The 15,727-nt window shown below is 38.0% G+C and overlaps 1 protein-coding gene across 2 annotated transcripts; it reads left to right on the top strand.

Annotated features, from left to right (window-relative positions):
* Positions 1-913: 913 nt before the first annotated feature.
* On the top strand, positions 914-10,387 carry pwwp2b (PWWP domain containing 2B). Of its 2 annotated transcripts, XM_055169414.2 has the most exons (4): positions 914-1,270; positions 4,945-4,995; positions 5,093-6,741; positions 9,068-10,387. In XM_055169414.2, exons 1-3 carry the CDS (start codon positions 1,131-1,133, stop codon positions 6,738-6,740), a joined length of 1,839 nt encoding a protein of 612 aa, XP_055025389.2. In that variant the 5' UTR covers positions 914-1,130; the 3' UTR covers position 6,741; positions 9,068-10,387. The 2 variants fall into 2 exon arrangements, with proteins under 2 accessions (XP_055025389.2, XP_055025390.2); XM_055169415.2 differs by lacking the exon at positions 4,945-4,995 and having other exon boundaries at positions 920-1,270.
* Positions 10,388-15,727: the final 5,340 nt, after the last annotated feature.

The raw sequence follows: 15,727 nt of genomic DNA, 5'->3' as shown, positions 1-15,727 counted from the left end.
CCCCCTGTGATGTCAGAAGGGGAGCTTATTATAATAGTACTGCCCCTTAATCTGCACTATCCAACCACAGCACTGCCATTTAGTGCAGAGATCAACTCATTTGCATTTTAAAGGACACATCCAAAAACAGCTAAAACTTCACATAAGTACTCTGGGGACACCAAAGATTTATTTGACATCTTAAAAAGTCTTGTGAAATGTCCCCTTTAATCCTCTCACATTATACATTAAAGACTGAAGACAACATTAAAGTGTCAAGTCTTCTATTATGACAATTATGAAAAGAACTAAAAACAAACACTTCTTTACCGTGATGCTTATAATTCATTCCTCAGTACTACTGAATGAGCCAATAACTATTTTTATGTAAATATATTAATATTTGTACATAATATGCTGTTAATACAATACATCATTGCAATTTTTTTATAATTTCTTCTAAATTGTACTTATTTAAATGTTTTTTTGTTATATCTGTACTTTATGTACCCAAAGCTCCTGGTGAATAAAGCACATTATGATTCTTTAGTGAACACTGATTTGGATTTATGAATGAAATTAAATTTAGGGTGAAAATATGTGATAATGTAAATGTATACAGTTAAAGCTCAACTTATATACTACAGGCTTTTACTGTGATAAATAAGGTTAGATTTAAATATAATAGGTAGATTTTATGTGCTGTTCTGCAATAATATGTAAATGTTTTATACCTAAAATATGCTGTATGTATGCTATGATATGATATGATATGTTGTAGGTAAATAATCTTCATATGTTGTATACAAAAAAATAGTAAATGTGTACATCAATAGATCAGTTTATGTAGATGTGTGTGCTATATGTACAATAAGAGGTTAGTGTGGTTATGTGTATGCTGTTAATAGTTGAATATCTATCGTGTAATAGTTGAGTTGGAGTTTATCGACATGTGTTTAGTCTTTCGGTGGTGATGTCACCGCGGACGGATTCGTTGTATTCGCCTCGGCGGAGTTGATGGCGTCATTCCGCGTCCTGGCGGAGCCTCCCGTGCGCGCCCACGGATCGGAGTAGCAGCGAAGGCCGAAGCGAGCGTGGCTCCGGCGGCCGGGATCGAGCGACGCGCACCCGGACACCCGAGCGAGGAAAGCATGGAGGCCGTAGCGGAGGAGCTGCAGGCCGGCTCCCGGATCCCCGTCACCGTCGATCAGATCGTGAACGACACGCTGGTGGTGACGCTGACTTACCGAGAGAAAAGCTACACGGGCATTTTACTGGACTGTAAGAAAAAGTGAGTCGGTTTTATTTTGATCTTGTATATTTATCCTACATTTCTCACGACGGCCTAACAACAGGCCGAATAAAGACGAGCTGAGGCCTTCATGTGAAACAATGAGAAGAAGCCAAAGCATCTCCATCAAACAACAGAAACGCGTCGATTTGAATAAAAGCGCACATTTCTCTCGATTTGTGTGATTTTCATCTTAATATTGGCCTTTAGATGTGCAATGGTGTGTTTATAGTTAGCCATGTAGCCATCTGAAGCTATTTAAAGTGGCTTGGAATCTGCTGTGTGTTTATTTCTCTATACAGATGTATAATGTTAATGAATGCTGTGCACGCGCAGCAGATACACTGTGTGTTTATTTATCATCATATTAATCGATCTTTATTATTAAAAATCTGTGATGGGATGTTTGTTTATTTCTTCAGTGATTTCTTGACGAATGGCCTGGACTGCTGGCATTGTTGTAGCTCGTGATGGCTACCTTGGATTTTCCTGTTAGTTTAAAGGTCAAATCAAATGTCAAGTAAACGTGTGGATTCATGTCAAGTCTTTCTGTTTGTATTGTGAAAAAAATGTTTTCTAGGATTGAGAAGATTTTCTTCAATGATATTTAAGAGGCCTGTTCATTTGTGGCTTTTCATCTTGGCCCCAGAGCAAACCAGTCGTCTATTAAATAATAAAGTCGTGTCTATAGATGCATCTCTTTAGATAATATTAGTTAAACAGTAGTTAATGGATTAGGTTTTGCTATGTAGATTTAGTATGTTAGGACTCTTTGTGTCAGACAAAGACAGATGAGGTGTCACTTCAGACAAAACATTTGTCTTATTAAACTAGATCTACTAGATCATCATCAGTATATTATTTGAGTAGTTTATTTAGTGTGAATGTTAGTCTTTATTATGAGCGCATATAGTGCAGGTTAATCTTGTGCAGGGTTGAGTCGGTGTGATGTATTTATAGCATCATAATCTAATGTCACATTTACTTTATAAAGCTCTCTGACACATCAGACCTGAATAAAAGAGGTCACACAACGAGGAAAATACTTTTTCTCTTCATGAAAGGACTAATTTGTTTTTAGTATACAAGATTATTGTTTTCTAGTTAACTTGTTCCAGTTAATATTTTTTCTCGCTTATCTGTTGGTAAAAAGCTTTATTGCATTGTTTCTGTTATGTCATGGTGTGTCATATCCTGCGCTGAGTCGAGCTGGAACATTGAGTCACGGCCGCTCATCCTCTGTGTCCTTACGGAAAGCTGTGGCCTTTATTTTTCATTAGTTTGATGCATGCTAACACAATATATAGAGTATTTATGCTTTGTGCTAGGGATGCACGATATACTGAAAATTTTTAGTTAACGTGATAAAAGTATATGTGATATCTATATAGCGGCTCAAAGCAGAAAAAGGAAAATAAATATGGCAGGAGTGTGTAAAACGACAAACTTGTGCCTAAAACGAACGGTACGTCTGAAATTGTTTTTTTTTAGCCTGAATTAGATTGAAATCTTTTCCCGCTATTGACAAGTTACCTCCTTTAACTCTAAAGTCTCGTTAATGAAGAGAAAACGCTTTCCTGCAAATTACGAGTTTTTACGTCAATCCGTATTTTTGTTTTTATCCACCAGGTGGCGCTTTTACACAACTTATAAAACTCAGAAGCAACCCCTTAGGGCAAACAGTTCAGTTTTCATTATCGCTCTGAATCTGATCTTTTACAAAAATCCTTCACAAAAACACATTTATATCAGATTTTTGCCCAAAATTTTTAAAAAAAACCTACCCATATTTGAGAGGTGATTAAAAAGAAAAGAAATGAAGATATGATAAATCTGTTTTTGTGTTTGTTTTAAAGCAGAGGCTCTGTTCTTTCATTTGAGATATTGTATGTTTATATATTTAAAGAAATTTTTTTTTGGAAGACGTTAATATCCACCGGACAAACATTTCATCGTCGGAGAAAACTTAGTAAAAAGGTTTGTCCATTAAGGGCTTATGCAGAAACATGGCGGCACAAAATGGCGACTTCCATGTAAGGGGACCCTCGATGTATGTAGATAAAAACATCTCATTCTAAGGTAATAAACACATAAAGGTTCATTTTAAAAGGTCTATACACCACTGATAATATAGTTTTGTATATTATTTAGCATTTCTTTCAAGAGATCCTTCTAAAAATTACACACTGCACCTTTAATGTAAAATGCAACAATAGAATTGCATATGACATATTTTCTGAATAGCGTGCAGTCCTTCTTTGTGGAGTGTGTGTGAATATATAGTTTATATGACTCACAGTGCACACTGCTTACACTACACTATCCCACAATGCAATGTGCCCATTTTTCCATTTCCAGTGTGATGAATTCATATCAGGCAATTTTAGTACTTCTTTTTTACAGGATGTTAAGCTTTGAAAACTGATGTCATCTGTGTACTGTTTCACATGTTATTTTAATAGAAAGCATACAGTTTAGAGTCTTTGATTATAACATGCCATCTAGTTTTAAATGAATAATCAGTCATTAATTCTTTTATTGTAAATTTTCTCCATGAGATAGCTGTATATAAGTCTTCTTCATAGGCTTGTGGTAATTATGGCCTTGAGGACCGCAGCTTTAGGGGTGGGCGTTTTATTTTTACATCAAAGATCTCAAATGATTGTAGCTTTATTGCCTGAGGGCTTTCTGTCTCTGTATACCCACAAGACTTCCTACTAAGGTTTAATTGATAATCCCGGCACAATCAGATTTCAGTGCCGCGTATGAAAACAACAAAATCTCTTGGCCCTGTTCCTGTGTCCCTGCTGGTTTATGGGATTGTTTTGTTCATAGAGGTGGTGGTTTGGGGGGGGGTCCGTGTTGATCCGTTGGTCTCTTTGTCTGTCGATCCTTACAGCACACAGAGCTTGTTGATCTTTTACCGTCGTGTGCCTGTACACCTCAATGCTCCAGTGCATTATGGGAGGTTTATTTATGTCAGTGTGTTATGTATACGTCTGTAAGGTGGTTTTAGGTCACTTTGGTTGATTGTTTCTCTTACTTTGTTGGTCTCAGTTTTAAAGGAGCAAGAAATAAGTAAAGCTTATGCATCCAAATTTTACTTCAAGAATTTGAGAATAGCCATTAAGAAGGAAAAAAATCTAGAAATATTAAAAAGCATTTGCTGTGATTCAGTTTAATGACCTCTAAACTGATTTCTACATTTTTTTTGTTTTGAGTTTATAGTAAAATGTTTTCGTGAGGTTTGAACTAACAGAACGATTCACCGTTAAGATAGAAGAAGTGATGATTACTGCTATGTGTTAAAGGTTAGACAAACATTTAGGTGTGGTTATGTGTTGCATGATAAAACCGGTTCACTAACTAGTTTTCCTGGTCAAGAGTCAGCTTGCGTTAGAAACTATTAATTCTTTTTTGTTTAAGTTCAAGTGAGTTTAAATGTATTTCTCAATGCTGCAAAGCAGTTTTGAAAATAAGGATATAAAAAATGAGTGTTTTCTATTTTTCTTCAGGCTGACTGTGAACAGGTTATTAGGTTATTGTTCAAACTTTAAAACATCCTGACACAACATTGACATGACAGATGGTGTGTTTGGGTAACTTGTTGGTTATGTTGTTTGGAATAACTGGATAATAAATGGAAAAAGCTTTAACCTTCAGTGTTATTTCAGTCAAAAAGCAGAACATCAGGAAGCTATTATAAGGCCTGGCTGTTCTCATGGGTAATTAAAGTCCATTACTATGATGATTATGTGTGTGTCATTGTGAAAGTGTTAGGTTATTATTAGTCCTCATGTTTCTACTTGTGTCTGTTTGCAGGACTGGGCTGTTTTGCCTTCCAGACGTCATTGGAAAGTCAGAAGAGAGCCTTGTGTTGAGACCAGACTGTGAAGTCTCAAATGAAGAGCATCGCTCCAAAACTCCAAATGAACTTGCAGAGCAACCAAAAGATGAGAACACAGAACCCGAGACGACCCCTCCTGTACCCGTACCCATCCCTGTGCAACCGGGACAGCCGACGTACCCTCCTTACTTTGAGGGCGCTCCTTTTCCCCAACCAGTGTGGGTTCGCCACACTTACAACCAATGGGTACCACAGCCGCCACCTCGTCCGATCAAAAGAAAGAAAAGGAGAGGTCGAGAAGCGGGCAGAATGACCATGAGCACAATCAGACTTCGACCACGGCAGGTGTTGTGTGAGAAATGCAAAAACACTCTCAATAGCGACGAGGACAGCAAAGACGGGTCGACGGCAGCCAAGACGACGAGGAAAGAGAACGCACCTCAAACAGACGAGGACACTAAACCGGTCCCGGCCAAGAGTCTGAGAAAGGACGACGGGGACGGCCATAAAGAGTCTAAAAGACGAGAGGACTCGTCGGTCTACGAAAACAAGCGCTTTCGAAAGGATAAGAAGGACGATGAGAAGTTTCCGGGAGGTGACGTCATCCCCCACAGTCCTGTCATCAAGATCTCGTATAGCACTCCGCAAGGTAAAGGTGAAGTCATGAAGATCCCTTCCAGAGTTCACGGGTCCGTCAAACCCTTCTGCCCAAAGCAACTGCTGCAGAACGGCCACGGAGAAAGAGAGACTTCCAAGGAACCCCAAAAAGATGTGCAACCCTCCATGGACGCCATCAGAACGGGCCTCACCATTTCCATTCCCAAACTCAAGCTCCCGAAGCTAACCGGTCCAGACGCCCCGTCGCCCAAGATACGCTTGAGATCTCGCGCCGACGGAGCCGAGCAGGTGTCGATATACGAGGCCGAGCTGGTGGGCGGTGCTCGTAGAAAAGGTCAGAGAGTTCCCGGCACTGCGTCCGAGGACGGCGGCGATAAAAATTCACTTGAACTTTGGTCGGGCAACTGTGGGGATGAGGTCGAGCGCCACGGTGACTTGACGTTGCTCATTAACTTTCGAAAGAGGAAGGCCGACTCGTCGAGTCTGTCCGTCTGCAGTAGCGACAGCCTGGACGAGTCCAAGTCCTTCAGTTCGGACGGCACATCGCCGGAACTCTGCGACCTGGCACCGGGCGACGATGTCTCCGTGTCATCTTCCTCTCATGGGGAAAGTAAAACCGTTCCGCCTCTTACAGTACGACTGCACACCCGCAGCATGACTAAGTGCGTGACCGAGGAAGGTCACGCGGTGACAGTAGGTGATGTCGTTTGGGGAAAGATCCACGGCTTCCCTTGGTGGCCCGCACGGATACTCAGTATTAGTGGTACTCATAGAGAAGAAGGCGAGGTCGACGTTCCCTGGCCCGAAGCTAAAGTCTCCTGGTTCGGCTCGCCCACCACTTCTCAACTCTCGGTTGCCAAATTGTCGCCCTTCCGTGAATTCTTCAGGTCACGTTTCAACCGCAAAAAGAAAGGGATGTACCGGCGTGCCATTATGGAGGCTGCTAAAGCGGTGGGACACATGAGTGCAGAAATCACATCGCTACTTGCTCACTGCGAAACTTAGGGTGAGGGTCTTTCATTATGATTTACTGTATTCTTCTCTTTCTCTTTAGTTTATCCTAAATTGAAATTGTCCTCCTTTAACTCTAAAGTCTTGTCAGTGGGGGATTTTCACGCTTCTGGGTTTCATGGGTGGGACTTGTCAACTTTGTGCATGTCCACTTCCGGCTCAGTTAGGTATCTAACATCGATGTTAGGCAGCGGTGGAATGCATTACTGTATTTAAGTACATTTTCCACGTATTTGTACTTAAGTAGAATCTAGTGTGCATACTTTTGACTTTTACTTTGTTACATTTTTCAACAAATGATCTGTACTTTTACTACATTTCTACAACACCATCGTTCCTTTATGTACCGTTCTCAACAACTTTTCTGTTCAATCTGGACCAGCAGAACTGGCATTACGATCCACCGGAAGTGGATGTGCACAAAGAGAAAACGATTCCCTGCTAATGACGAGCTTTTACAGCAATAAATATTTACCCAACTTATAAAACACTGAAGGATCCACTGATACAAAAACAGTAAAACTGTGTATGTTTTGATCATCTGATCTCTAACAAAAGTCCTTTACAAAAATGCAATTATTTCAGCTTTTTGCTCAACATTTTTGAAGATACCTATCCGTATTTGAGAGGTGATAAAAAGAGAACAAACGAAGATACAATGATACAGGGTTTCTTTGTTTAACATAAGACATAACATGTTTTTTTTATTTGATATATTGTATCTTAATATCAATTTCTGGAAGATATTAAACTTTTGTGAAAATCATAAAAAATGCTGCCGCTGGCGGGGAAAGAGTTAATAACATGCACTATATGTTATGTTATATTCCAATTTGTTTTAAACTCTTTTTTACTGCTTTAATTACATTTTCAGGGAAACTCTTAGATGAATGTGTGGGTAAATACTAAAGATTGATAACATTAGACTGTTTTCATTTTCTGTTCAATTCAACACCTGATGTTTCATAAGAGTCAACATCAGTTCAGTTGAATATATTTTCTTAAGTTTAAAACTGCCTTTCCTACTGCTGATGTTTGAATTTCTCCACAGTTGATTTTTTTCATCCTGTAAATGTTCTGTGATCACTCGTGTAAAGAGGACCTACAGTCGTAACATTGCCGTAACATTCACGGAAAGCAATCTGTGTGAACATGAAGCAGAAACAGTGGTGTAAGGAGCGTGGCGTAGTGAGGACGCGTGTGTCATCGTAACAAGAAGTTATAGTTTATGTCTTTAACACACACGCAGATCAACATTCATGATGAGAAATATCAGCAGACTGGACAGAAACAGAGATCAGAGAACAGCGTACACACGCTCCTTATGATCTTGTCATAAACAAACACATGCATGGTTTCTCCAAAGAGAAATCACAGATAATTAGCAAACTTCAGACAGTGTGGAAAAATATATGACGTGTCTTTATGGTATGTGTGTGAATGCATGCACAGATTCTGGAAAATCCAAAAATTAAACGAACCCGGACACATTTTCCGTGTATTTTTCGTAACTTCTGTGTGAAAAGGGCTCATGTCTATATGGGCTGTAAGCAGGTCTATAGGATTATCTATCTGAAGATGTCATTTGTTTGTAATTGCAGTAAATATGTAAGAAATAATAGATGACGGGCCGTTGAATTATTAAAAATAACAAGGTGGTGCGGCAGGAATCAAAGCGTTGTTAATTATTCCTCTTATAGCACATTTACCACAGACATTACTCTGGTGGTTATTTGAAGAGATTTGACAGGTCAGGTGTGTGTTTTACAGAAAAATAATCAACACCCGTGAAACATTTCTCAACCCATCAGAATAAAGCATTCAACAGCTCTGTGCTATAATTGAAATAGATGTGATTGAGTAAAAATCCGTCCAGAGTTTATTCTAAAACTACCCAATCAAACACATCTTCAGCAGCTCAGTGAAGTCTTACTAGAAACTTTCAGGCAGTTTGCAGGACACAGACTCTCCAGGACTGAGTTTAGTTTAGTTTAGTTAGCCCTGATCCTAGTGAGCTGATCTGGGCTTTACTGTCTACAATGCATTAACAAATGTAAAGTCATATTTGACATGGCAGTGAATCTTTACCACGCAGATCTTAATGAAGTCAGACATTTTCTGTTGTTAAGATGACAATGTGAGGCTTGTAGTATAAAAAAATCAATGCTTTTTAATGCTTTTCTTATTGAATGAAATATATTTAAGCTTTTCCACCCTCTTCTCTATAAAGGACTTTTGTGTTTGGCCAAACATTGGAATAGGTTTCTTTTAAAGTTGTCGTGTCTTGACTGTATTATCACTGTTGTTTTTTCGGTCTGTAGGATGAAGGTGATGGACTGGTTTTAACCCAGAATCTCCCCGGACGGAGAGTTGCCTTCATTTGCCACGGATATCGCGAGCGAAGGTGCTTATTTTCCCCACACGGATGTCGAAAGAGAATTTTGGACCGGATGAGTAAACTTCCACAAGGAGAATTCCAGAAAATCTCGGAGTGATTGATTCCCCCATCTTCTCTTTGTTTGTCTCTCCATCTTCTGTTTGTTTGTTTTTAGTACGTACATTATATTAGTAGTAGCTCGACACTAAATCCGAATGTATTTATTCACGAAACACTCGTCAGGTGACCGGCCTGGAATTAATCCCGTGAGATGAAACTGCTGCTGTTTAAGACTGACGGTTTCCTTCATCTGTTTCTGTTTTACCGCGGGTACACGCCGTGCCCATCGCGGCACCATCCTCACAGGATGCCCGGACAGACAAACATCTGTACCGTGATGGTTAATAACAAGTCTTACTCTTGTGTCTCTTTCCTACAGTTATGAAAATGTGAAATTCAGTTTTGTAATCTCTGCATTGTGTTGATCTTTCAACGTCCAGTTTGTCCATTGCTGTTTCTCACCAGCTGGTTTTCTCTGATTTCACTCTGATCATATGATGTTTTCTTTTGCATCTGGCCTTTGAAGAGGCCGGTGATCATTCAGTTGTATTGACTTTAATTATTTAATGTGTCACGTTAAGATTAGCACTTTATTCCAATCCTGGTGGCCTGCTGTGAACTCATCGGGCGACACTAACTAGAGTTTGCAGACTGACGGAGAAGACGGCGACCCATCGCTTTTGAAGTGATTTGTTTTTTATTTTTCTCATACAGATTTAAGGATGCGTTCAGGAAGTTGTGTACACTGTATTCTCGTGTTTAGCCCTGGTTTACGCCGTTATTCGCTCTTTCTTTTCCTCTCGTGAAATGTTTCACCGGACATACGGACAGAACTGTACGCTCCTATGCATCGCCATCTTTTATTCTAGCTTACGACACTACAGCTGATTGGATGAATTTATTAATGCGTTTGCTAAATGATGAATGGGCTCAAATATCTGTACGCGTATTTGACGAGGAACGTTTTTCCACCCTTGCCAATCATGAAGAAAGAGTCGTTCACGCGCCCACGCAGACCTCCGAGCCGGGGGAAATGAACTCGACCCGTCTCCAGATCTAAGAACGCTGAGAGCGACGTGTCACTCGCAGGTTTTGATGCATTTCTTCTCCAGCTGGTTTATGATTCTGGACTTTCTGCAGCCATCTACGACTCCATGGTGGATTTTTTATGTGCTGTAAATAGAATAAAATATGAAAGCAATAACCTTTCTGGATTGTTCTTTCACATGTCATCGATGCATTTCAAAACACTGTTTGGTTACATAAACACTCACTGAACTATTATTAAAGAGGACATATCATGAAAATCTGACTGTTTCCATGTTTAAATGCTATAACTGAGTCCCCAGTGCTACTATCAACCTAGTAACTTAGTTCTGGTAAACCATTCTCTGACTCCAAGCATTTAAAAATAGGTCATTGAAATTTGGCTTCCCTTTTAAGAAATTAATTTTTTAAAGAAAAAATCCAGGAAATTTTTTCAATTTAGTGGACTTTCTTGGACCCCAACAGTTTACAATGCAGCTTCGAAGGGCTCTGGATGATCCCAATTGAGGCATGGGGGTCTTATCTAGCGAAATGATGAATTAAAAAATATGCACTTTTAAACCACTACTTCTCTTGTTGCGCTAGCCGTGTGATGCGCCAGCGTAACCTCGTGTACTGCGTCATCACACGGAAAGGTCACGCATGATGTATCTAAAACTACTGCTCAAGAAAGTGTGGAGAAAGAGAAGCGTTCAGATGTGGTTCTAAATGAACGATAATAATGTCTTTGTGTCAGTTTATTGTTTAAAATGGTTTGCAAATGTGCGTTTCACACATGTAACGTGTGACCTTACCACATCATAACGCATTACGTGAGGCACATTACATAACGAGTAGTTGTGGTTTAAAATTGCATATTTTTTTCTTGTGAAATGATGATGGTTTTGCTAGATAAGACCCTTATGTCTCGGTAGGGATTGTTTAAAGCCCTTTGAAGCTGCATTGAAACTGTAAACTGTTGGGGTCCAATAAAGTCTATTAAATTAAGAAAAACCTGAATGTAATTTCTTCTCGACTGATTAAAGAAAACCGTCAATGTTTTGGGTGAGAAGAAAGTGGAGTAATCCTTTAGTTTAACATGTTATAATAAATGATCTGTGGGGTATTTTGAGCTATGACTTCACACATGTACTCTGGGGACATTAAAGATTTATTTTATACCTTAAAGTCTTTGTGTGAAAAGTGTTTGTGTGTCTGTGTTGATAGGCACAGATGGTTCTCAGTTCGTCTAAACTTAAATGGGTGCGTTATAAACAACACTAATCTAAAAGTGATTTCATTTGATGTACTTTAAAATCCACAGTGAAAATCATTCAGATTCATACAGTGTGTTAAATGTTTATGTCGGCACATTGGAGCTTTTAATTGAATCATTCCTATCTTGAGTATTATCTAATGTAACTGTGTGTGTGTCTAAAGTCTCACTGAGAGAAGCGTTTGGTTTCCTGAAAGACTGCAGACACTTCACACACACATCTACATTACACAGAATACACATGCCTTTGTTAGGATTTATCATCATTAATATAATATTTGATTGTGATTATTCAGGTTCGTAACTGTGTTAAAATGCAGTAATGTGTTGAAGAGCTCATAGATGACCAATCAGCATCCAGGATCAGAGATGAATTTAGATTTCATGTCATCTGAATGTTTGTTCTTTTGGTTTTAACATCATTAGTTCTTCATGCTCAGCTGTTGATGATTGAAATGTGAGCTGTTGCACAGCTCAGGGTTTATTGGTTGGTTCCTCCCTACAGACGTCTTCTGCCATCTGCTTTATTTCCAGCTGGGAAAAGCTGTGATGCGTGATTGTTTCTCTCCAGAGCTTCAGTGTCTCCAGGTGTTGTTGAATTTCCTTCTGTTCCCTTTGGCATTGTTGATCTAAAAACACACTTGTGTTGTGTGGACACAAACTGCTTTTAATCCTCATCTCATTCACCTCCCTGCTTTACTGTACTCAAGTATTTCATCAGTATTACAGATTGTGAAGTCTCCTGTAGATCAGTTAGTAGAAATCATTTAGATTGTATTTCTCGATTCTGGACTTCAGCTAAATTTGTATTCTGTAAATTTCAGTAAATAAGAGAAAGCGTTATTATTATTTGGACTCCTGAGAAGACATCTGGTGTGCCTGCTTCTGTATGCTGATCTGATTTATTGATCTCACCGGAGGTGTCTGCTGGATTTTATTGACATTTTCTCCCATTGCAATTCAATGACGGTGAGCTGTGATGGAGTATTGATCAGTCAACACACAGCAGATCTTTCATCACAAAACCTTTTATACTCTTAACAATAATGTCTTTCAAAACTTTCATATTTAAACATTAAAGTTTCACTGCTAAACTAGATGTTTTCTTTAAGAAAAATGTTTTGAACATAAATGTTTCCTAGTTCATGGACATTGTAATTCAAATAGTTGAAACTTGTATAATGTGTATATTCACTGCCGTCAGTCTTTATCAGATCTCTCAAATGAACACATTTTGAAATGTTACATCATGTGATGGAGGAGTTGTTTGATGATGATGATTTCAGTTTTAAATGTGAATGATGTTTAGCTGAAGATGGCGCCTTCAGATGCAGAATTAAAGGGATGAAGGAACATCTGAATCAAATGTCTGCTTTTCTTCCAGAATCCTGAGATACCTTCATTTCATCGTCTTGCACAATTCAATGCATGAGCTTGTGTGGGGAATGTGATTGGTCGAGCCTGATCAAGTTCAAAAAAATAAAATGGCGACCAAGAAAGCTGCTGGAGCACAAATGAAGTGCAAGTAAAATGATATTTTCACTTTTTAAATCCTTTGATTGCCTTTCTAACAGAAAATTGCTATTGCAGTTTTGAAATCACAAAGGCGCTCTCAGTTTATATTTCAAACTGAATTTTATTACGCTGCTTATGAATGCTGTCCAAATGTGTTCCCTGGAGTTGCCTCTGAAGTATATATTTAATAATACAGTTCATTATGTTAGGTCTTTATACACCACTGATAATATATGTAGATTATATTGCATTTTTGTCAAGAGATCCTCCTAAAAGTTACACAATGCACCTTGAAACTACAAGTGAGGTGGGGGGGTGGGTGTTAATATTCCCATAGGACAGCATTATACCAAATGTGCATTAAAAGCAAATTCCCTGCCACTGGACACTTATTTTTATGCTGTCAGGTCATTATTGGGATTATTGTGCAATCAGTTAACTGTGTAACGTTAGCGAAACTTTGCCATTTTGTGTGTGTGTGTGTGTGTGTGTGTGTGCAAAATGACCATAAATAAACACAAGATTGAATGTAACATTAAACAAATCATAAATCCATATCGGGGTCTCCTTGTTCTCTTGTGCAGCATGTTGTTGCTGTAACTGGTGTATATTCAGAGACATTTCTCACAACCCTCCCTTTGTCCTGAAAGATTGTTGCTTTAAGAGCTATCTGTTCCTAACCCCCAATCGCTTTACATGAACATACAACTGAGGGGTAATGCAAAGGCTTGTGGTAAGGGGTAGAAATGGGCTTGGGCTTCAGGAGTCCTTTTGACCTCCCCTAACATTTCAAAGATTTAGGAGTTTTAACACTAAAACACTTTGTGAAATACAAAAGTGCAAAAGTGTAGGAGTCAAAAAATGAGGACTAACACGCCCATGCTTTAGTTTCTCCTAAATCAGCAAGTTGAAATCTACTTAGCCTTAAGATGTTTTTTGAATAAAGCCCTTATGTGAGGTCAGAGTTCAGAATCTTCTCTAGTCACCTAAGGAACATCATGACATTGAGCTCAGTAGACCTTCAACAAGATCTCAACCACCAGTCGCTTCCATTAACCCATATGGCATGATGCAGGTTGATTTGTTAACATGAAGATTGAAGAAACAGACTGTATTAACATTCACTCCTCTGTGATGAAGACGAGGTCTTTAGTTTAGTCACATCACACGCTGAAAATAAAACTTTAGTGCTTTAGTCAAATGTATTAAGATGTATTGTGTGTCTGTTCACTGCAGCTTGTGCAGAACATCTGTTAACCTATAAGAGAAAGAGAAATGCTGCACTCCTCCTCCTCCTCAGGGAGTCTTCAGGAGGAGATGTTAGGGGATCCACTGAGGTTTAGATTAAATTAAGAGTCTGTCTAAACCTTAAAACACATCTCACCTGACTTAATCATGCAGACTTCAATATCTTTTTCTGTTTTTCTATCCTTTTCTTTTCTGAAAGAAACTTAGCTGTGTATACTGTGTTAGTTTAAGTGCACTTATTGTTATAATTGCTTCTTATTTCACTTTGGATAAAAGTGTCTGCTTAATGTAAATGTTTAATAGAATTACAGATGAATGTTTGTGTTTCTGCTATAAATAACACCTCTCATCATTTCAACTTTAATCTTCATATTTATTAAAAGTGCCCCAAATGCATGAACATTATTAAACATAAAATACAATAAAAAATACGTATTCAAATTCATAGTTGATTATTTTCTATGTATATTCCTTTGTGTATTTCTGCTATTGTTGGTTCTTTGTTGTGCATGCATGAGAAAATAAAAGTTTACATTTCAAACAAAATAATACCATGTATAATCTGTGTGTATTAGGATGATTTTGTGTTTTATTGTCTTTTGCACAATGGCAGCATCATGCTTGTATGAAGCTCTTGATAGAGTTTAAGATGATGGTGAGAAAATGACAAGAGTGTGGAAGAATATAAAGAAGTGAACAGCAATGAAGTTAACTAGAATTATTCTCACCAGCACTTTCTGATATTGAGACAATCTTTAATAATTTAATTAGTTTAATATTGAGCTTTGACTTAATAAAATATTTAAATGAGTATCTGATCAGTATCTTTCTCTCAGACTGTTGTGTGTGTGCTTGTGTGTTTTAACCATATTTTGGGAAGATCTTCATTTGTTAAATGCTATATAGTAAAAAGGATTAGGGTTTTTTGTATAAAAGTAAAAGGTTTTCTGTTAGGATTAGAGTATGGGTTAAGATTAGCTGTTTACAACTAACTGTCTATAAACACTACAGAAGTTTATGAAATGACCCCATTTAGATTATCACACTCCAGGTGTCCTTATAATTTAAATATATGTAATAAACTACTCATCAATGTTTAAATACAAATAAAAAAGTTTAATGTTTGTGATTTAGGGTCAGGGATATAAAATATCTTTAAGTTTAAGTGAAGTGTAGATAGCATAAGCCAGTAGTTCATGAGGGCCAACTATTACTGAATATGAATGATCAATTTATGCTAATATAAAATCTTATTTAATTCAATAAAAATATTACTAAAATGCAGTTTATTGTATTAAATTAAAATAATGTATTTACCAAACAATAAATTGCTTAAAAATGGAATATAATATGTTGACAATTTCAATCATCTTAATTTTTTGTATTCAATTGTAATCAGTGTTATATCTTATATCATTTATAAGACAATTGTTGTAAAGTTTCAGAATCTGTAAAGCACATGAAAGGGATGGATGTGTG

The sequence above is a fragment of the Misgurnus anguillicaudatus genome, chromosome 11 (assembly GCF_027580225.2).
Source record: "Misgurnus anguillicaudatus chromosome 11, ASM2758022v2, whole genome shotgun sequence".
NCBI classification, from domain to species: Eukaryota; Metazoa; Chordata; class Actinopteri; order Cypriniformes; family Cobitidae; genus Misgurnus; species Misgurnus anguillicaudatus.
The sequence above is the reverse complement of the archived record's forward strand: the minus strand, read 5'-3'. Positions and strand labels throughout refer to the sequence as shown.

Bases quoted from the DNA above. Each gene is read 5' to 3' on its own strand.
- pwwp2b (XM_055169414.2), top strand. From the start codon at position 1,131: ATGGAGGCCGTAGCGGAGGAGCTGCAGGCCGGCTCCCGGATCCCCGTC. The intron at 1,271-4,944 runs GTGAGTCGGTTT...GTGTTATTTCAG, and splicing joins TTACTGGACTGTAAGAAAAA to TCAAAAAGCAGAACATCAGG. The intron at 4,996-5,092 runs GTAATTAAAGTC...GTCTGTTTGCAG, and splicing joins AGGCCTGGCTGTTCTCATGG to GACTGGGCTGTTTTGCCTTC.